Source organism: Balaenoptera borealis, assembly GCF_965194805.1.
Source record: "Balaenoptera borealis genome assembly, chromosome: 2".
Lineage (NCBI taxonomy): Eukaryota > Metazoa > Chordata > Mammalia > Artiodactyla > Balaenopteridae > Balaenoptera > Balaenoptera borealis.
The window spans coordinates 161182391-161206250 of record NC_138867.1 but is presented as its reverse complement, the minus strand read 5'-3'; the positions used below and the strand labels follow the sequence as shown (position 1 = coordinate 161206250).

The window sequence follows — 23860 nt, the reverse complement described above, 5'->3', positions numbered from 1 at the left end:
GGAGGTTAATTATTTCCACTTCTCAACTAGAGTTGACAGGCACCTAGGCGTCTATCCAAAAACAGGCATTCCCACAGGTGAGCATGCAATGCAAGTTAATTCATGCCAAATTATAAGCAGTTTTAAGCAGAAGAAAATATTAACTGTGCTTCAAAACTCTGATCAAGCATTTTTTTTCCAAATCCTTTGCCTCTTTCTAGATATTTATCTATGTAATATTTATACTCTGACAAGTTCCTGCTACAAGGTCTCCTGAGAGACTACTAAGAACAACCTTTGTCCCAAAAGGAATCTGACCCTTCCATATTGACTTGTTAATTACCATTTTTCAAGTTTAAAATATGTTTTCAGTCAAAACAGAAGTCAGGGCACTCCAAACTAGAGCTTGCAAGACTCTGAGAATATTAATATGGCATACGATTAATAGGAAATGGACACATCACATAAATCCTCAAATTATTCACGAAGCTACTTAAAAGTCCAAAGAAATGATGTTTTCATAAGAGTCAAAATTACTTCTGTGTTGTACAAAGCATTACACTATAAGCCTTTGAATGCTTCTTGTTTATATTATACCCTAGCACTTGAAAATAAAGCATTTATCCAAAGGCTATGTTCTCTCAGGTCCATTCCTATTGCCTCCATGATAATGGTGGTAGAACAAGTTTCTACATCTCTCCAGGTGAAAAATACAAGGCTCTTTAAAAACACATCCACTCTTATCCCAGGAATGCAAGATTGATTCACCATACAAAAATCAATCCATATAATGTACCATATTAATAAAGAACAGAAACCACATGATCATCCCAATAACTACAGAAAAAGCATTTGACAAAACCCAACACCTCTTCATGATAAAAAACACTCAATAAACTAGGAATAGAAGGGAACTTCCTCAACTGGATAAAAGGCATCTGTAAAAAACCCAGTTAACATCATACTTAAGGTGAAAAATGAAAACCTTTCCCCTAAGATAAAGAACAAGACAAGGATGTCCACTCTCACCACCTCTATTCATCATTATACTGGACAATTAGGGAAGGGCAATTAGGGAAGAAAAAGAAATAAAAGGCAGCCACATTGGAAAGAAAAGGTACAGCTACCTCTATTTGCAGATGGCTTTATCTTATACGTAGAAAATACTAAAGAATCCACTAAAACACCATTAAAGATAATAAACCAATTTAGCCAAGTTTCAAAACCCAAGACCAATAAACAAAAATCACTTGTATGTCTTTACACTAAAAATAAATAATCTAAAAATGAAGTAAAGAAAATTCCATTTACAGTAGCATCAAAAATAATAAAATATTTAGGAATAAATTTAAAGAAGTGCAAGGCTTGTAAACTGAAAACTACAAAACATCAATGAAAGAAACTAAAAACAACCTAAATAATTTAAAAGACATCCTGTGTTGATCAACTGAAAGACCTGATGTTGGGGGGAGGCGGTTACTTCTTTTTTTGGACGCCCAAAACCCAAAACGATCTTGAAAAGGAACAAAGGTAGAAGATTCACAGTGTCCAGTATCAAAACCTACTACAAAGCTACAGTAACCAAGACAGTGTGATGTGGGAAACAGACAGACATATAAATTGATGGAACAGAACTTAAAGTTCAGAAATGGACATGTGTGTCTATGTACAACTGATTTTTAGCAATGGTCCCAAGACCATTCAGTGGGAAAAGAACAGTCTTTTCAACAAATGGTGCTGGGACAAATGGATATCCACATGCAAAATAATGAAGTTGGATCCCTACCTTACACCACATACAAAAATGAACTAGGAATGGACCAAAGACCTAAATGTAAAAGCTAAAACTATAAAACTCTTAGAAGAAAACACAGGAGGAAATCTTTGTGACCTTCAATTAGGTAATGGTTTCTTAGATATGATGTCAAAAACATATAAGCAACTAAGGAAAAAACAGATAAATTGGACTTCATCAAATTTAAAACTTTTGTGCATCAAAGGATGCTATCAAGACAGTGACGAGATAACCCAGAGAATGGGAGAAATATGTGCAAATCACTTATCTGATATGGATGGAATCTCCCGAATAAAGACTTTCTAGAACTCAATAAAAAGACAAATAACTCCATTTAAAAATGGGCAAAGGGGGCTTCCCTGGTGGCGCAGTGGTTGGGATTCTGCCTGCCAGTGCAGGGGACACGGGTTCGAGCCCCGGTCTGGGAGGATCCCACATGCTGCGGAGCGGCTGGGCCCATGAGCCACGATTGCTGAGCCTGCGCGTCTGGAGCCTGTGCTCCGCAACGGGAGAGGCCGCGACAGTGAGAGGCCCGCGCACCGTGATGAGGAGTGGTCCCCACTTGCCGCAACTGGAGAGGGCCCTCGCACAGAGGCGAGGACCCGACACGGCCATGGATGGATGGATAAATAAATAAATAAAAATTAAAAAAAAAGAAATGGGCAAAGGATCTGAACAGACATTTCTCCAAGGAAGATACACAGATGGCCAGCAATTACATGAAAAGACATTCAACATCATTAGTCATTATGGAAATAGAAGTCAAAACCACAACAACATACCACTGCACACCCATTAGAATGGCTATTTGAAAAAGAAAAATAACTAGTGTTGGCAGAAATGTAAAATGGTTCAGCCGCTTTAGAAACAGTTTGGCAGTTCCTCAAAAAGTTACAGGTAAAGTTAACATCAATTCCATCCCAAGATATAAACTCAAGAGAAATGAAAAACGTATGTTCATACAAAAACTTGTACATAGATGTAACATAATCATTATTCAAGTGGAAACCACCCAAACGTCCAGAAACTGATGGATGGATTAAAAAAAAAAATGTGCTATATTCATTACAATGGAATATTATTCAGCCATAAAAAGGAATAAAGTACTGACACTTGCTACAACATAATGAACCTTGAAAACATTAAAGAAGCAAGACATAAAAAGCTACTTATTATATGATTACATTTCTATGAAATGTCTAGCATAGGCAAATTGATAAAGACAAAAAGTAGGCAGTGGATGCAGAGTATAGGGGTTGTGACAGGTATGGGTTTCTTTTTAGGGTCATGAAAATGTTCTGGAACTGGACAAAAGTGGTGGTTGCACAACCTTGTAAGTATACCAAAAACAACTGAATTATATAGTTTAAATTAGTAAAGTTTATGGTATGTGAATTATATCTCAATTAGGGAGGGAAAAAAAAGCATCAATCCAATTAACCCCATGGTGCTAGCTTTAAAAGTCAAGGTTCCCCCCTCCCCCCCCTCCACCCAGGGGTTTTTACAACCAAAAAATGTTTCTAGACCTTGTACAATGCCCCTTTTGAGACAAAACTGTCCCTCCCTTCCCCATTAAGAAACACTGATATAAATGGAATGAAATTATAATCTATTAATTTGAAGCGTCAATCTTTAAAAAGCATAGTTTCTGTGACAGAATAAGAAAACAGGAAAAAAAAAAAAAAAGTCAAGGTTCCCAATATCCATCAACGAAGCGGGAAACTACTCTAGTACTGAGATTTATCTGGCGTTATTCCCCAAATAACACAAATACAAATAACAGTTTAGTCAAGTTTCTCTGTTCTTAATGGACTTAAAAATTCTCTTGCAATCACTGTGTCATCCATGCACATACTCAGTCTGACGCGCTTCTAGATGGCGTCTCTTCCACGTTAGGTCACTCATACGCAAAAGTTTTCATCTAGACGGTTGTGCTGCTCACCTATGATGATCTCCAAATTGAATACGTAGCATTAATTCACCTTCTGCTGTCAGCCTGCCCTTTCCACACACCTTATTCCTCTGTACCCTTTTCCTATCAATTATTTTCATACCCAGTGATAATGCCTCAATTGGGTAAAACAACTTAAAACTGTTTAGAATTCCTTCTGGTTTGAAGTGACTTCTGTTGACAGCAATAGATGATAGTAGAAGTCCTATGAATAAGAGATTAAAACACTGAGCAGAACATGGAAATATACAAAAAAGTCATACGACAACAGAAAAGAAAGTGAGAGCTTTGTTACCATACCACACAAACAAAATCTCGCCCTCATGTTCTCAATCCTTTATCCAACATTTTTATTCAGCTGGAGCAGATATTTTGCACAGACGGCCGCAACAATGTCTCCGACTTCACGTGCTTTTTTGTAAGTGGCTTTGCCACTCCTCCAGTAAGACGTGGAGTATTTTCCTTGACGCCCCCGCCACCAAATCAAGTTAGGTCCTGTGACTACTGTGACCAAAAGAGTACAGACAAAAGGAATCCCCTGCTGCTTCCAAACCAACTCCTAGCGCAACCCTTAACTGGCCACGGAGCCACGGAGCCAGAGGCCAAGGAATACCCAGGCAGGATGTACGCAAATGAAGAAACCATCCTGGTAGTGGGTCACCCAGCTGCAGACACCCTCAGCTGTCACCAAACAAATCAGGGACAAACTACGCAAGAGAGCCCTTCCTGAATTCCTGATTCACAAATAAAATGACTGTTTACTCCACTAAGCTTCAGCAACAGTTTACTATGCAGCGAGAGGTTTTCCTCCCCCGTCTATCTTTACAATGCTATTGCTCTTTCTGTTTTAATCACTGATATCGAAAGTGTATTGTTTCTAGATTATCAGAAGATAGGGATGAGGCATGTTGTGTTTTCTTTTATTGTTTTTATTTTTTGGAGAGGGGTGTTCTGGAAGAGGAGGGATGGTGAGAAGGAACATATCATAATGAAAAGATATTTTGTAACAAAGTAAACTAAGATCCTCCCTTTTTTAGGGACTAATTCTTCAATCATTGTAAGATGTCACTTGTATAATACCAGCATCATTTAAAAAGTTATCTACTGACAAATGGAAGTTAAACCAGACTTTGAAAGTTCAACTATCTACCCTCCTTAAGGTTTACTTGAAAAAGTGAGGGGAAAAAAGTTATATGAAGCAAAGTAAATCCATATGGAGCATATTCCCCAGCAGAAAAGTTACCATCAGTCAGACTTCATTTACTATGCATTGTTTTTTCAATAAAATATTTCAAGAATTTAGCTATACATATTTTCCACTGAGGAAAAAAATTTTTAATTAAACTGAGTTCTATTAAAAAATAATAAAGAAAGAAAGAAAAGGGAAAATTCTAATGCCTAAGTATATTAAGTTTCCAACTTAAAATCCAATTAGGGCCTGACCTGCTCTTCTTTCAACTTAGCTTCATTAACAGCTGGCTTGTGATTTAAAAAGAATATTTAGAAAACATTACAATTAATCCTTATTAAAAATAAAAGCACAATTTTTAAAATATTAATTTTCTCAGAATAAATTAGTAAATATTGTTTTCAATGATAAAATATATTCTTTCCATTTTATGATATGGAAAAAGTGAAGAAACTAACATGTCCTTAAAGTCAAGACTCTACAGCAAACAAACAGAGTGTATAAAGAACCTATTCTTTCTGACTTCCTACCGAAAACAAAATAACAGGAGACTTAAAGAACCAATCCAGGACCACAAAAAGGGAAAACTTTCTAATTCAATTATCAGTTAGCTTTCTGCTACTGATAAATCTAAACTCTAAATACCAAAACCTAGGAAACTGGAGATGCAGGCAAGGTGAAATAAAGAGAAGTTACAGAAGCATACAAGGGAAAGATGATAACATCTGAGCCAGCAAATTAAACTCCAAGCTACATTACCATTTATAATCAACCAAGCAAGAAGCTGTACAATTTTAACACAGATTCTGAATGCAGCTCAGATTCAAATGCTCAATTACGTTTTCCAGGTCAGTGATTTATTATAAAGATAAGAAATTTACTGTAACACGAAACTACTTTAAACCATAGCAGAGAGCCCTGGAAAGGAGAGGCTGGTGCTAATCCCATTGTACTGCATGCTTGGCCATCTGCTATTGTCTCATTTCATTCTCTGAGCACAGGGCTATCCCCGTGCATACAAATACATATACTACCTAGAAAGCTGGAAGCCTATGGGCAGGCAGTGGTGGCCCAGACAGACCCAAAATCGGTCCAGAGTATGTGATTCACAATCCAGCCATTCTCAAAGCTGCTACTATTTTCAGAAAACAAGGATTTTTAATGCATATTTAATATGCCAAAGTAATGCCAAAGTAATACATTGTTTCCTGGTATTCTCCTTAAATATTAAAAGAGTTAAATATTACTTAAACTTACAATTATAAGTAATATTTGTGAGAAAAATGATAGAGAATGCAGATGCCAAGAACAAGGAAAGGATGAAAGCAGAGTTACCATTTGCTCTTCCTTATGGAATAAGTGGATAAATCAAGAAGCAAAATAGGGACCTCCCTGGTGGCGTAGTGGTTAAGAATCCGACTGCCAATGCAGAGGACACGGGTTCGAGCCCCGGGAAGATCCCACGTGCCACGGAGCAAATAAGCCCGTGCACCACAACTACTGAGCCCGCGTGCCACAACTACTGAAGCCCACAAGCCTAGAGCCCACGCTCCGCAATGAGAAGCCCGCGCATCGCAACGAAGAGTAGCCCCTGCTCGCTGCAACTAGAGAAAGCCTGCACGTACCAATGAAGACCCAACGCAGCCAAAAATAAATATATTAAAAAAAAAAAAGAAGCAGCAGCAAAGTAGGTTAAGTGTTGCATAGAATTAAGACATGTCTCCAGGGACTTCCCTCGTGGTCCAGTGGTAAAGAATCCGCCTTACAATGCAGGGGGATGCTGGTTCGATCCCTGGTCAGGGAACTAAGATCCCACATGCCGCAGGGATAACTAAGCCCATGCGCCACAACTGCTGAGCCCGCGTGCCACAAACTACAGAGCCCACGAGCTCTGGAACCTGCGCGTCACAACTACAGAGCCCATGCGCCCTGGAGCCTGCACACCACAGCTAGAGAAGAGAAAACCTGCCGCCACAACTACAGAGAAGCCCACGCGCTGCAACGAAAGACCCTGCGTGCCTCAATGAAGATCCCGCATGCTGCACCTAAGACTTGATGCAGCCAAAAGTCAATTTAATTAATTAATTCAAAAAGAAAAAGACATCTCTCCAGGAAAATCTCAAGATCCGCCTGTAAGGTTATACTTCAATATACCACCGCAGGTAAATTTCTAAAGCTTCTGATGGAAAATCTTCAGGGCCAGGGGAAAGAAAAACTGAATTCTATTTATCAGTTTCCTAAATAAACTAATAGGACAATAAAGATGAGTATATTCTCTGAAAACCTTCGCATTATGTAAGAAATGGGAATAATTTTCCCAGAGACCAGGTAATAGGAGACATCATAGTAAGAAAGAAAAGGCATTGAGAGACAGAGCTCTACCAGAAATTTTTAGGAATCCGTATTACAAATGTATGAAGTACAGAGGTGAAATTCCAGGGCGTGACCCTCTGGAAAGGACACTATTCCCCTTTTTCATTCACACCGCTCTCTCAGCTTGGGACCTCGTACCCCTTCCCCATCTGCCTAGCAAACTTTCACACACCTTTCAAGACTCGACTGCTAAGACTTCTCTTAGACTCCTTTCACACAAGGTCGAATCTGGAATGCCTTGCTTTGTGCCCACTGTACACCATTTGTATGGTAACTTCTTTAACTGCTACAACTCTGAGACTCTGAGAGCAGAAACCATCCTCTCTGTGTACTTAGCACAGTGCCAGGTGCACAGCAGAAGGCAATGCTGACTGCATGAATGAGACAGCTGAGGACGCCTGGGAAGACTGGGACGCCCACAAGAACATAAAGTGACTGTGCAACTATCAATGCACTCAGTAAGGGGGGAAAGGAGAGAAGCCAAGAAGATTCCAGTGTATAGAAATAGACACACTGCTTAGAAAGCTAGGCCATCGTGTACAGCATCATGTGGCTCACATCACTCTAAGAAGGAATTATACAGAATGATAATGAGTCCAATGGACTCAGATTTTCAAGACAGATTTCTTCTGGATGAAGAACAGAGGAGAAAATGGATTTACAAAGGAACTGTACTGTATAGCACAGGGAACTCTGCTCAATATTCGGTAATAACTGAAATGCGAAAAGAACTTGAAAAAGAATAGTTACATATATATGTATAATTGAATCACTTTGCTGTACACCTGAAACTAACACAACATTGTAAATCAACTATACTCCAATATAAAATAAAAATTTTTAAAAAATAAAAAATAAATTAGACCTGCAAACAAACTGGGATTACCAAAAAAAAAAAAAAAAAAAAAAAAAAAAATCCTACAGACAACAAAAGGAGGTCTTCGAATTGTTTGGATAGACATATCAATCTGATAGAGTTTTCTTACAATATGCCACAAAAGTCTTTTCTGAGCCTATGCAACATTTTATCACCTACATGGACGTATAAAGAACATATTCATGGGCATCCCCAGTGGCGCAGTGGTTAAGAATCCACCTGCTAATGCAGGGGGACACGGGTTTGAGCCCTGGTCTGGGAAGATCCCACATGCTGCGGAGCAACTAAGCCTGTGCGCCACAACTACCGAGCCTGCGCTCTAGAGCCCACGAGCCACAACTACTGAGCCCGCGCTCTAGAGCCCGAGAGCCACAACTACTGGGCCCGTGTGCTGCAACTACTGAAGCCCGCACACCACAACTACTGAAGCCCGTGCGCCTAGAGCCCGTGCTCCACAACAAGAGAAGCCACCGCATTGAGAAGCCTGTGCACAGCAACAAAGAGTAGCCCCCGCTCGCCGCAACTAGAGAAAGCCCACGCACAGCGACAAAGACCCAACACAGCCAAAAATAAATAAATAAATTTACTTTTTTTAAAAAAAGAATATATTCATAAGGGTTGAAGGCATAAAACTGAAGGAGATAAACAGACTAAATAAATCAAGTTTCAAAAGATTCTTAAAGATTAGAGTCATTGGCTGAATTTAGCAAAGTAAAATGTAATAAAGAACAAACAATATTAACACCTATTAATATATGCATGGTATATAACACTTCATGGGTTCCAAGGTGCTTTTATACACATTACATCATTTCACAACCCCCCCCAAAGTAACTATTATACCCTGTCTACAGATGAGGAAACTGAGGGTTAGTGAGTTTTCCCAATACCACATTTCAGGGAGGGCCAAGAACAGAACATTAATCACCTTCTAATCATCTCTCTTGCAACTAGACCCAAAATTCCAAAGAGTACAAGTATGGAGGAAAAATGAGTGTAGAAAAACAACTGCCATCAGAAAAATTAATCAGGGCAAGTAAGAATAATGGGAGGAACAGCAATATTTCACCGAGGAAAATAAGATTTGGGGGCTGTCAAATATAGGCTCCCAATAGCTAAAAAATCATCCTGCTGAAGGAGGATTACACTTGTTCAATACGGCCCAAGCTAATCTTAACCAGCAAATACGATAAGTAGCCAAATTCTGGTTCAAGGAAAGAGGGTCACAACTGTCCAAGCCATTCATGCATCTTAATTGGACATATCTGAACATAAGCTGAATAAATCCATTTGCCAGACTTTGTAGGAAATTTTCATCCAACGAACAGCTGGGCTTTATCAAATGAGACTCTACATCTGCATCAGACATTGTTTCAAAATATACAAATAAACTTCTAGAGGAAGGTGGTTCTAATTTCGCAATTATAAAATTAGGAATGAATTTAAAGTAAAACACAGGAAAAATTCTTTCTCAATGAAGATAGATATGCAGGTACAGAGAAGGTTTTTTCTAGGCATTTTTATTATTCATAATTAAACAAAAGGAAACATATAAAGTATATAATAAGCACCCATGTACCAGCAAATTAAACAGAAGTAAATCTGCCTCCAGGTATTTTAAATATATTTCAAATATAAATATGTATCTATATGTTATGAAGTATGTTAAATTACACACAAACGCATTACGCATCGTAAGAATGAGAATTACCTGAACTACTTAAGATACTCATATATTCTTCCTTATCCCAACCCTCTTCCCTTCCCTACCTCCAGAAGAAATAACTTTGCTGAATTTTTATCCTAAATATTCCCTTGCCCTAAAACGAAAAGAATAATATATTCCACTGTGTGACTATACCACAACTTACTAACTCAATCATTCTGCCAATAAACATTTGCAAAGTATTTCCTCAGTTCTGTTTTGGTTTTTTCCTTAATCCAAACAAGGTTACTATGAGCATTCTTACATACATCCTGGAGTTCATCTACAGTATATGTATCTGGCAGGGTACCCTTATGTTTAGTAAGTGCTTTCCAAAATAGTTGTACCTATTTAAAAACCCAACAGCACTGTGTGAGAAATTCAGTTGCCACATTTACCAACACCTGATACTGTCAGACTTCTTAATTTTTGCGAACACAGCTTACAATGCTAAGTATAAAATGGTTTCTTAATCTGGTCTTCTTTTACATTCCACTGATTACAGTGAGGGTACATAACTTTTCATATTTACTTGCCATGTATATTTCCTCTTATATAAATTTTATTAACACATACACAGGTTGTACGAAAACATGCATCCTGACCTAAGATACGGGTGCATGCATAAACACCAAAGCAAGCGTTTATTTCTGCGAGGGAATGGAGGGGAATACTCTCAAGAAAAGATATGCCAAAGAACTTTGACTCTGTTTGAAATTTTACTTCCCAAGTTGAGTAATTACCATTACTTATTATGTTATTCTCTATGCTTTTTGAATCTCACAAATAATTAAATTATAAAATGTAAAAAGATAATACAAATGCATGGTCAACAAGCAAGCACCCAGCGGACTTCCCTGGCTGTCCAGTGGTTAAGACTATACTTTCCAATGCAGGAGGTACAGGTTCAATCCCTGGTCAGGAAGCTAAAATCCCACATGCCTCGCAGCCAAAAAACCAAAACATCAAACAGAAGCAATACTGTAACAAATTCAATAAAGACTTTAAAAATGGTCCACATCCAAAAAAAAAAAAATCTTAAATAAAAAGGTACACTTTAAAAAAAAACAAACAAGCAAGCAGCCAGGACCATTCTTGAAAAAGTGTTCAAAGGAGTTCTTGGGGAACCAAGAATTAAATGAAATGTAAACCTTGGGAACAGGTAAGCCATGGTGCTACAAACAGTGGTAAACATTAAATTCACTTAAACACAGAAATAAAGGCTAAACAATATGAATCACGATTACAGAAAAGACTTTTTCCCCTTCGAAAAGCAACACAATGTAAATATGAAAAGCACTGTGGACTCAGCAAAAGACAACAAAGCTTACCAACAAAAATCAGGAAGGGGGATTATAAACAAACTAAGTATTTTTCATAAAAAGCAGTCAAAGAAACAGAGGCAGATAAATGGAACAGACCAGAAACAGGCCCAGATTTAAACGACAATTTATTTTTGGCATTTCAAATCAGGAGGAAAAAGGTAGATTATTTAATAAATATTATAATGATGACTGGCCACATAGAAGAAGAAAAAGCTGAATCATTAAAGCCAATATATAAATTTTATAAAACAATTTTTAGGTATAAAGAAAAAAGAAACTTTAAATGTACCAGAAGAAAGCATGCGTGAATTACTTAATAACCTTGGTGGGCATAAGGACTTTCTGAGCATGACTGAAAATTGAGAGGACACAGAGGAAAGGACAACTAAATTTGACACATAAATTCTAAAACAAATACCATAAAGGAAGTAAAAAAGAAAATGACAAACAAGAAAATATATTTGTAAAACATGAGGAAAGAGGCCAATTCACTTACTAGGGAACCCCTATAAATCAATAAGGGAAAAAAATAAACCATCTAATAGAAAAATGTAGAAACGACATGAATATGTAGCTTCAAAACGAAGAAAACCCTATGAAAAAATGCTCAACATGCACTCAAATTTAAATAAATATTAAGCAAGAAAGTAGATATTTTTGGAACTTCCCTGGTGGCGCAGTGGTTAAGAATCCACCTGCCAATGCAGGGGACACGGGTTCGAGCCCTGTTCCGGGAAGATCCCACATGCCGCGGAGCAACTAAGCCTGTGTGCCACAACGACTGACTGAGCCTGCGCTCTAGAGCCCGCAAGCCACAACTACTGAGCCTGTGCGCCTAGAGCCTGTGCTCCGCAACAAGAGAAGCCACTGCAATGAGAAGCCTGTGCACCGCAACGAAGAGTAGCCCCTGCTCGCTGCAACTAGAGAAAACCCACGCACAGCAACAAAGACCCAACGCAGCCATAAATAAATAAATAAATAAATAAATAAATAAATAAATAAATAAATGGGGGCGCGGAGAGAGAGGAAGAAAGGGAGGGAGGGAGGGAGGGAAGGAGGGAGGGAGGGAGGGAAGGAGGGAGGAAGGAAGGAAGGAAGAAAGAAGGTATTTTTAAATTATCTACCAGGTCACTGGAAATTTTTAAAGGTTTGGCAACAAATGTCTGATGAAGCTGTGCAGAAACTCATCTTAATATATAAAGGCACAAGTTTTTTAGAGAACTGGGCATCCATCAATTTTTTTAGATGCATACAATATCAATTCATGAATGAGGTATGTTTATGTCATTAATTGTTATGCTACTATAACAAATATATAAACAAGAAAAAACCCTATAAATATCTACTTATACAGCTATAGGACATCAGTTAATTATGGTGCAAGTAAGACACCGAAAACCAAGCAGACATTAAAAACAATGAGATAAAGCTACATATAAAAAGACACAAAAATACGTTTATTTTTAAACGAATAAAAAAGTATGATCCCACTTGTCTTTTTTTAAAAATGGTGTGTAACATACGTATGCCTATATATGCATAGATATTTTATAGACGAGTATACAAATAATTATTAACAAGTTACATCTCTAAGGAGCTGCACTGAGAGGGTCAAAGGATGGGAAAAGATAAGTTCATTTCATATGCTTTTGTACTTTTGAATTTTTTTTTACCTTGAACATATATTACTTTCATAATTTAAAACTAGCTAATTTTTTAATCCACATTGTCATTTCTTAGTGTCTTTTCTTTAGTTGAGGTATAACTGACAGGTAACACTGTGTAGTTTCAGGTGTACAACATAATGATTCAGTATTTGTTTATACTGCAAAATATCACCACAAGTAAGTCTAGTTAACATCTGTTACCATATATACTTATGAAATTTCTTTTCCTGTGATGAGAACGTCTAAGATCTACTCTCTTAGCAACTTTCAAACATGCAGTACAGTACTGTTAACTATATTTAGTCACCATGCCATACGTAACATCACCAGGACTTAATTATTTTATAACTGCAAGTTTGCACCCTTTGACCCCCTTCTTAGTGCATTAAAATCTAGATTTTAAAACAGTTGAGCACATTTACTCAATATTTCAAATATTTCAAAACAAATATATTTCAAATATACTAGTGATTCTACATTCTGCATAAAAATTAGACAAAAAAAGTTTCAGAGGCTAAACTTTTACAATGATTGTACAACACTCTCCCCCAAAGTATACTTCAGAATTATTTTTTCTATTAAAAAAATAATTGTGGGCACACTAGAAGTTAGTAGCAAAGTTACAGCAACAATCTACAGTGGGAATAACCCAGGGATTTACAGCAAGCCAAAACATTAATACACATTGACCAAGAAAAAAAAAGAATACTCAAGTGTATAACACGTTTTGCAAAGCTCATGTGTTTCAAAGTTCCCAATTAAAAAGCAATATAGGGACTTCCCCGGTGGTCCACTGGTTAAGAATCCGCCTTCCAGTGCAGGGGACATGGGTTCGATCCCTGGTCGGGGGAATAAGATCCCACATGCCACGGGGCAACTAAGCCCACGTGCCTCAACTAGAGAGCCCGTGTGCTGCAAACTACAGAGCCCATGCGCTCTGGAGCCCATGCGCCACAACTAGGGAGAGAAAACCCACGTGCCACAACTAGAGAGAAGCCCGCGCGCCGCAACGAAAAGCTTGTGCGCCGCAACGAAAGATCCCATATGCTGCAGCTAAGACCTGACGCAGTCAAAAACAAACGAACAAACAAAAAGCAATATAGGGGAAGTTTCTACAAGCTAAACACAGTCTAACCATATATCCAGCCATCATGCTCCTAGGTATTTACCCAAATGAGTTAAAAACTTGTGCCCACACAAAAACCTGTATGGGAATGTTTATAGCAGCTTTATTCATAATTGATAAAAATTGGAAGCAACCAAGATGTCCTTCTGCAGGTAATTACATAAACAAACTACAGTACATCAGACAGCAGAATATTATTCAGCGATAAAAAGAAGTGAGTTATTAAGCCATGAAATGAAATGGAGGAATTTTAAATGCATATAGTAAGTAAAAGAAACAAGTCCTGGAAAGGGTGCATACTGTATGATTCCAAATACATGACATTCTGGAAAAGGCAAAACTGTAAACAGTAAAAACATCCGTGGTAGCGAGCTGGGAGAGCGATGAATAGGTAGAACACAGAGATCTTTAGGCCAGTGAAGATACTCTGTATGACGCTGTAATGGTGGATTCATGTCATTATACATTCAGCAAAACCCACAGAACTGTACAAGACAAAGAGTGAAACCTACTGTAAGCTACAGGCTTTAGTTAATAATAATGTACCAATATCGGTTCATCAATTTTAACACATGTACCACACCAATGCAAGATGTTAATAACGGGAAACTGTGGGCAGGGAGTAAATGGGAAAATGCCCTAAAAATAAAGTCTGTTAATTTAACAACAACAACAAGAAGGCAATAGGGGGTATCTCAAAGGCATAGGGAAGGGAAGAGCCCAGCGGAAGGTGCTCGGCTGGGGGTTGTAGTTAAGGTGGGACAAAACCAGGTGACAAGCAAGGAGGAAGGGGGAAGGGCCGCACCACAGCAAACACAGCACTCGTGTGGCCAGGGGGGGGCTGCTGACCCCGTGCTCCTCTTGGGGAGCTCACAACGAGCCATTTGTTTGTGTTCTCCGCACTCACGCATTCTCCAAGTCTTGGGAACTGGAACATTTCTCTCTCCCGGCTCAGAAATGATCAGTGGAAAAGGAACCAAAACAAGTACCTCATTATGTGTCAAGATTAATCTGGGAAAACTGTGGGCTGTTGACTGAACTGCTTCTCTTCATCGGCTGGTGCTCTAGCTTTAAAAGTTCCCAGGAGACAACCTGAAATCCAGAGTCTTCTCAAAATAGAAAAGAGTGGGGGAAATTCTGAATACATCACCAAACAGTAAGAGCCTCAAGCCTTTGGAAAGAGCCCAAAGGCCAAAAGCAAGACCTGCAGAGCTCTGTCCACACTGGTGGGTAACCTGATGATTATCTAACAAATTCAGCATGTGTCTACCAGAGTTCCAGAAGAGTGAGAAACCTTGGGATTCGTCTGAGTTAGAACAATCTTTGATTACAGCTGAGTCACCTCTGTGTTCTTAATACAAGTAAGACCTGGGGTCTTTTCACTGTGTCTGTTCATGTGATAAGTGTCGCCCTCCAGTGTGAAATGGAAGGACGCCCTTGTTCTGTGGGGAAGACAACTGTGGAAGAAGGAGCTATGAGTACGGAGAGAGCCACCTAGAATGCCCCCTCCAAACCCGTCGGCAGAAGGCCTCTTCCTGGGGGCCTCTAACAGATCCTGAATGCTGCAGAAGCCCCAGAGGCTTGGGATCTGGGACCTTCCAGGAACTCAAGATCTCTCTTGCTGAGGTCCTTTCCATCACCACATGGACCAAAGTCTTCACCAAAGCCTTTGTGCTTCTCACCGTCTTCCTTACCAGGAAGCTCCACACGCCAGCCAACTATCTCACTGGCTCCCTGGCCAAGACCAATCTCTTGGCTTTCATCTTGGTCATAGCCATCTGCATCACATATACCATCACCCACACCTGGAACTTTGGCCAAATCCTATGTGACATCTGGCTGTCTTCTGGAATCACGTGCTGTGTGCATCTCTGCATCACTGCTGTGGACGTGTACTGGCCATCACCAACATCCTGTAGTACAATAAACGCCAGATATGCGGCCTCCACAGTCACCACTGTCTGGGCCATTTCATCTCCATCCTGTCGCTCTTCTCCCAGATCTCCTACATGATCTACTCCACAGATGGTGCCTTCTACATCCTGTCCGTGCGGCTCATCACCTTTCACACGGCCTCCGGAAGCCACCATATCACCACAGCCCAGCTCATCAGAGTTCACTCTACTCCCTCAACCCCCAGTCTCGCACTCAGCCAGCTCCCCTCTGTCAACCACCTGAAAATCAAGCTTGCTCATAGAATCCTGGAGCAAGGGGATGTTTGCACCTCAAGAAAGGAAAGCCATAATAAAAATAACTATAGCTCTCTTGAGAACCTTTAACTGCCTCTAAACTTACTGTGTTTTCTGGTTTATTTTATGCGGATCCAAAAATTAAAGCTATTTCTATTTTATCAGCAAACAATGGTCCAGGAAACACATCACGAACGTTGAGTCTAATGATGTTAGTACAGCAACTTCTACAACAAAATAAGTAGGCAGAAAGCACTGAAGGCTCTAAGCACTGAAAATGACAGGTATAGAGGCATTATCTTAAAAGAAGCAATAATAATCTAAACCAGTTTTGAAAGTACCTGTGCTACCTATTTGATAACTGTTTTAAGACAAATCAAAGTCTATAACATGACAAATTAGTGAGGCAGCTAGTGTACTAAAAAGAGCACAACTACCGGCCCTCTAGAGCCTACTCCACTGGCCCTCCACGGCGAAAGGCAAAGAGACTAGACAAAGCATAATACACGTCATATTTGTATGATGTCCTGTAGTGTCAAAAAGCTTGAACACATACTACTAATTCTCCCAACAGGAAAGTTGTTGTCATGGGAAAAGCTGCATTTTGGAATAAGACCAACCTTGTGACAAAACCTGAAGCTACCACTTTTTTAGCTAAACAAATTTGTACAAATTTGAACCTCCCTTATGATGTAATATGTCTCGGACTTTGTTGGTTTGGGGCTTGTTTTTGTTTTGGGGGCGGGAAAGGGGAGCATGGGAGAATGGATACCAAGGTATAAAAGTGTTTTATTAGTGAGTACTGAAATAACTTAATGGATTGGGACTAACATTTTTCTATTTCCTTTAAGAAATGGGAGAAGATAGTTCAGAGTGTATTTTGTGAAAATTTTGTTTTAGCTGTACCTCTAAGCATGTATACTATACGTTGACACAGATGAATGTAACATATATTTCTTATTATGTGTCATGGCCTAAAAATTTAGCCACTGATTATAACAGAGCAATCAAGATCTAAAACCCACTCCCAAAAAGTTGCAAGGATTAAACAACATTACAGATATAAAGTGGCTAACATAAGTGCTGCCACTCTATTTTTACAAACTGTGATTATTCCAGGATAATGAGGCATTATTTCTAACTTCAAACCCCTGTTCACAGTTATTAAAAACTTTTTTTAATGTTTATCTAGTTAAAAATAAGACGTGCATTAGTTTGAAACAACCTTTGGGTTCTAACCAATGTACTTGTGACTTGGCAAAATCCACCAACATTACAAATGCATATCCTTTCACCCAGCAATTCTACTTTAAGTAATTTACCTAGAAATATACTTCACATATGAATAAACTAAATATGCACATTTTTAAAATGCAGCATCATTTTACATAACAGCAGAAACTTTAAGCAGACTGTCCATCAGTGGAAACCTTGTAATAAACCGTAGCACATCCACACAGGTGCTGTTGGTAACAATGAAGAAGCCCCGGAAGAAGTTTCAAAATATATTAATGGGAAAAAAGGAAAGGAAAGGAAAGGAAAGGAAAGGGAAATAAAGGAATGGTAACATTTGTGTTTAGAGAAACATTTTTGCTTTATATGGATTATGCATAAAATGTTTATGGAAGAACACAGAAAGAGGTAAACAGAAAAAAAGAGAATACGTATTTGCCTGTGTATATGTAAACTGTGCCTGGAAGCGTATACAAGAAACGGGTAAGGGGAAGTGAGCAGTTGGGGGTAAGGTGAGAAGAACATATGTATAAAAACGTAAAGCAAAGTAGCATCCACTAACAAGATACTACAGTCACCCATCTAGAGTGATCAAATTTTTATGTTTACTCATTGAAAGCAAATGAAAACCAAATTAACAGAGGACAAATATTGAACATGGTCCTCTGTACACAAAAGAAAAGCTGAATTTGAGGTTTAGTGAAGAGAGTTTTATTCCTGGGCTATTGTTAGAGGTTAAAAATAAACTGGGACAATGTCAAATATTTCTGATCTATCCCCTCAGTGGAGAAGAACAATAAATACCAGTGTCTACTGTAACTATTATCTCAAAGGTACCCTTTAATTTAGCTAAAAGGGGGAGGGGAAGACAATTATTAGTACTTCCCTTATTTATTACAGTGTTAGCCTCTTTCCAGTTATGTTTAAGGTAAAATAGGAAAGAAAGTCTTCCTTTCCTTGACATATGTAGATTAGATGTCATTATAGTAGCATGTGTTTCTATTCAAAATTGCAGTCTTGCAAGAATCCCGGCCCACGTACTACACTAATTCATGGCCCTACAGTTGCCATACAAGACAGAAGATTAGGAGAGGTAGAAGAATGCCAATGCAAATACTCTGGCAATTTACAAGGCACTTTTCAGAGACAGTAGCATGGAAAATACTACTGAAGATACCAAACAGTGTTTACTTCGAAAGTTTAAAAACTGAATATACAGAACAGTTTTCACAATCTACCTCCTGCAGCAATGGTTTCAATTACGACCTGCAAAAATATAAACAGAGGAATGAGAGAGAAACTCTGATAGCACTTAGGTACAACTCAGTGGTAGGAATGAGGACGTGGGTCTGATGCGGGACCCTGGGCTCAGAACACCTGCACCTCACCTTCTTCTGAAGGACATTAACTTTCCGCTCCTTCACATCCAGCATGTCCTTGAGGTCATGGATCTCTCCAGCTTGTGGTCCCCTTCTCCTCAGCCATGTCCTGGATTTGTTTTGTCTTCTTATTCAGCATGGTTTCCTTCTCTTCCAAACGCAACCGCAGAGCATCCACCTAAGAATATAACATTTTTACAAATGATTAACTGAAAAGGAAGGAACGTAATTCCTTCCAAATAGATGTGTACAGTTGCCTAAATGATACTTTTAGAGTAAACTTTCATTAGAATCAAATAAAATACCACTCTAAATACAACTGTGACTATTTAGAAATGAAACCCTAAAATTTTGTGAGCACTTCTATGATAAAATAACATTTACATCCGTTAAGTTACGGTGTAATCAAAATAAACAGATCTGAATAAAGGGGACAAAATTGGAGAATTTATATAAAGGGGTTGAGTTGAGCTTTGCTACTTCTATAAAAGTGGTATAATCTATTATGTTTCTCAAATTTAGAATCATTTGGAGGATTTAAACAGAATGCCAGGCCAAGCCACCAGTTTCTAATTTGGCAGGGTTGGGGCTCAAGAATCAATATTTCTAACAAGTTCCCAAGTGATGCTACACTGCTTTAGAAAATCTAAAAGTAGAAAGGAAACCGTAAGCGTCACCAAACATGACACTTGCTGTATCAGAGAATACAATCTAGCTGCAGCTGACAATCCCATAATGCACTTAGAGATCTGTAAGGCAAAGCAAGGTCTACTTTCAGATCTCAAGACTAGTCAGCTAAAGCTTGGTATCCAGGTACCTTTATCACCAAAGTTTCATACCATCCATTAGATATAACTTTAAAATAATTAGAAATCTAATATAAGTACTTATGTTTTCTTCCAGTTTTGAGATACAACTGACATACGGCACTGTGTAAGTTGAAAGTGTACAGCATAATTATTTGACTTCCATGCGTCATGAAGTGATTATCACAGTAAGTTTTATGAACATCCATTGTCTCATACAGATACAAAATTAAAGAAATAGAAAACAACCTTTTCCTCATGACGAGACCTCTTAGGATTTTCTCCCTTAAGGACTTTCACATACAACACACAGCCGTGCTGATTATCTTTATCCTGTTGTGCACCGCACCCCAGTACTTATTTACCTGATATCTGGACGTTTGTACCTTTTGACTGTCTTCATCCAATCTCCCCTCCCCTGATTCCTCACCTCTGGTAACCACATATCTGGTCTCTTGTTCTGTTTGTTTTTCAAGTATAACTGACCTACAGCCCTACGTTACTTCCTGAAACACAGCAGTGTAAGTTGATTTTACTATACATTTCAAAAAGTCTATTACAATACGTCACCACACAATAATATTCCATAGTTACTGACTGTATTCCCCACACTGTACATTTCATCCCCTTGACTCATTTACTTTTGTAACTGGAAGTTTGTCCCTCTTAATCTCCCTCACCTACTTCTTTTCTCTCCCCATCCTCCTCTCCTCTGGCAACTACCTGTTTGTTCTCTATATCTATAATTCTGTTTCAGTTTTGCTATGTTTGTTCATTGGCTTTTTAAGATCCCACATAGACGCGAAATCACACAGTATTTGGCTTTCTCTGTCTGGCTTACTTCACTTATTAGCATAATGTCCTCAAGGCCCATCCATGTTGTCACAAACAGTAGGATTTCCTTCTTTCTCATGGCTGAATAATAATATACACATACACAGACAACATCTTCTTTATCCATTCATCCACTGATGGACACTTAGGTTGCTTCCATATCTTGGTTCATTAATGCTGTAATGAACATAGGGGTGTATGTGTCTCTTATAATTAGTGTTTTTGTTTTCTTCAGATAAATACCCCAGAGTGAACTGCTGGATCATACAGCAGTTCTACTTTTAATTTTTTGAGGAATCTCCATACTGTTTTCCATAGTGGCTGCACCAACTTACATTCCTACCAACAGTGCACAAGGATTCCCTTTTCTCCACAGACCACAGACTCACCAGCTCTTGTTATTTGCTGGCTTTTGGATAATAGCCACTCTGACAGGTGTGAGGTGATATCTCATTGTAGTTTTGATTTGCATTTCCCTGATGATTAGTGATGTTGAGCATCTTTTCACATGCCTGGTGGCCATCTGTATGTCTTCTTTGGAAAAATGTCTACTCAGATCCTCTGCCCATTTTTTAATCAAGTTTTTTTTTTTTTTGATGTTGAATTGTATGAGTTCTTTGTATATTTTGGACCCCTTATTGAATATATTATCTGCAAATATCTTCTCCAATTCAGTAGGTGGTCTTTTTGTTTTGTTAACAGTTTCCTTTGCTGTGCAAAAACTATGTAGTTTGATGTGGTCCCACTTGTTTAGTTTTGCCTGTTTCCCTTGCCTGAGGAGACATATCCAAAAAAAATTACTAAGACCGATATTGAAGAGGGTACTGCCTACGTTTTCTTCTAGAAGTTTTATGGTTTCAGGTCTCACATTTAAGTCTTTAATCCATTTTGGTTCTTTGGTTATTTTCTTAAATTAATTTATTTATTTTTGACTGCGTTGGGTCTTTGTTGCTGCACGCGGGCTTTCTCTAGTTGCGGCGAGCGGGGTCTACTCTTTGTTGTGGTGCGTGGGCTTCTCCTTGTGGCAGCTTCTCTTGTTGTGGAGCACGCGCTCTAGGCACACGGGCTTCAGCAGTTGTGGCACGCGGGCTCTAGAGCGCAGGCTCAGTAGTTGTGGCACACAGGCTTAGTTGCTCCGTGGCATGTGGATCTTCCTGGACCAGGGCTCAAACCTGTGTCCCCTGCATTGGCAGGAGGATTCTTAACCACTGTGCCACTAAGGACGTCCTTTTAATCCATTTTGAACTTGTTTTTGTGCATGGTGTGAGAGAGCAGTCCAGTTTCATTATTTTTCATGTAGCTGCCCAGTTTTCCCAACACCGTTTGTTGAAGAAGCTGTCTTTCCCCCACTGTATGTTCTTGGCCCTTTGTCATAGATTAATTGCCCATATAAATGTGGATGCATTTCTGGGCTCTCTATTATGCGCCATTGATCCATGTATCCATTTTTGTGCCAGTACCACACTGTTTTGAATACTGTAGCTTTATAATATAGTTTGAAATCAGGGAGCATGATACCTCCAGCTTTGTTCTTCTTTCTCAAGACTGTTTTGGCTATTTAGGGTCTTTTGTGTTTCCATACAAACTTTAGAATTATTCTAGTTCTATGAAGAATGCCATTGGCATTTTGTACTTATTTTAGAATCTATTCACAGCAAATTTCATTAAACATACTCACACACCAAATTCTTTTGCTTTTTTGCTTTCTCACTAAGGATTTATAATTCAGCAAATAGTTACACATTTGATTACAGAAAAACAGGGAGGTGGGTTTCTTTCTGTTCAACAAAAATGTAACATGAGTCACACATGCAAGCCACTTCTGAAATTTTTAATTTTCTAGCAGCCACATTAAAAAGTGATAAAGGAACAGGTAAAATTAATTTTAATAATATATTTTATTTAATCTAATATATATACACATTATTGTCATTTCAAACCTGTAGTCTATATAAAAAAACTATTAACAAGCTATTTTACGTTTCTGTTTTGTACTAAGTCTTCAAAGCCCAATGCATATTGTAATTGACACGTATGTCACATCTCAATTTGGACTTGCCATGTTTCAAGTGCTCAATAGCCACATGTGGCTGGTGGCTACACACTGACAGTGCACATCTAAGATAACAAGTATGTTTCTACAGAACATCTTTAATCTTGAACTTGTCCTATATTATTTTCCCTGTCTGAATGTAGAATAACCCACAAAGAAAAAATAGGTCGGACTTCCCTGGTGGCGCAGTGGTTAAGAATCCGCCTGCCAATGCAGGGGACACGGGTTCGAGCCCTGGTCCAGGAAATTCCCACATGCCGCGGAGCCACTAAGCCCGTGCGCCACAACTACTGAGCCTGCGCTCTAGAGCCCGCAAGCCACAGCTACTGAGCCCGTGTGCCACAACTACTGAAGCCTGTGTGCCTAGAGCCCGTGCTCTGCAACGAGAAGCCACTGCAATGAGAAACCTAATTTTTTTTAAAAATAGGTAATATGGGTAATGACTCACAGAGAGAATACCAAAACATCAGGAAATATTATTATTACCTTATATCACAACTATATTATTACATCAATAACATATTGAAACTATATTATATCAAAACAATAAGGTATCTGAGAACCAGTACTGTATGTTTAGTGGCACTTACTGCTCAATAAGTATTGTGGAAAATTTCCTAGGAGACCAGTCTCATTTGAGACTGATATAGATAAGCCATCATGTACTTACAAATTATGCTGGACCACGCTGGAGAGGAAAAACATGGAAATAAACAACATTCCACTCTGCTAAACTCTATGTCTCTCAACCACTTCAATGCCACCAGTCTCACCAAGCCAGAAATAGGGGAAGCCGTCTTTTCAGGTCCCATTTATAATTCGTCAGCACAAGTTCCACTGCCCCCTCAATAAACACTCTTGCACCTGGAATTTTCCTCTATTCTACTTTAATTAATGATACAGGGTAAACCTTATTACATTCTGGAAAGGTCCACCTAAGAACTTTCAAACTCTGAAAATCTTATTTCTGAAACACGGTTCTTTCCTTTCTTCTACGCCTACTAAATCTACTCTTTGTCCATAGTATAACCTCTGACCTATCATCCCTAACTTTTTGTTATTCACCTCCATTCTGGTTTTATTTGTTTTTCTCCCAGCCTGAGCAATCATTTCAAATACAGCCTCACATCATCTTTTTTTTTCCAGTCATGTTTATTTTTTACAAACCTTTACTTCTGTATTAAACAGTTTTCTCCATTCTACCCTCAGACTTCTGAACCTTCCTGCACATGGTCATGTATATGCTTGCCAAGCACATACACAGTATATCAAAAGTCCTCAGAATTCTATTCTCAAGCATCGTATTTTCTTCCCTTGTATTTTCCCTGTGGAAAATTTCAATTTCCCATGGTAACCGGCAAAACCGGTACTTTGAGAAG

General features: G+C 38.7%; 1 protein-coding gene across 1 annotated transcript in view; it reads right to left on the bottom strand.

Moving 5' to 3' along the window:
- LOC309623505 (ELKS/Rab6-interacting/CAST family member 1-like) overlaps nucleotides 1-23860 on the bottom strand; it is a gene marked incomplete at its 5' end in the record, with an annotated part of 107248 nt that overhangs the window by 26878 nt on the left and 56510 nt on the right. The window contains 2 exon segments of the mRNA XM_082380453.1: nucleotides 18798-18872; nucleotides 18874-18966. Coding sequence (XP_082236579.1) covers nucleotides 18798-18872; nucleotides 18874-18966 — 168 coding nt within the window.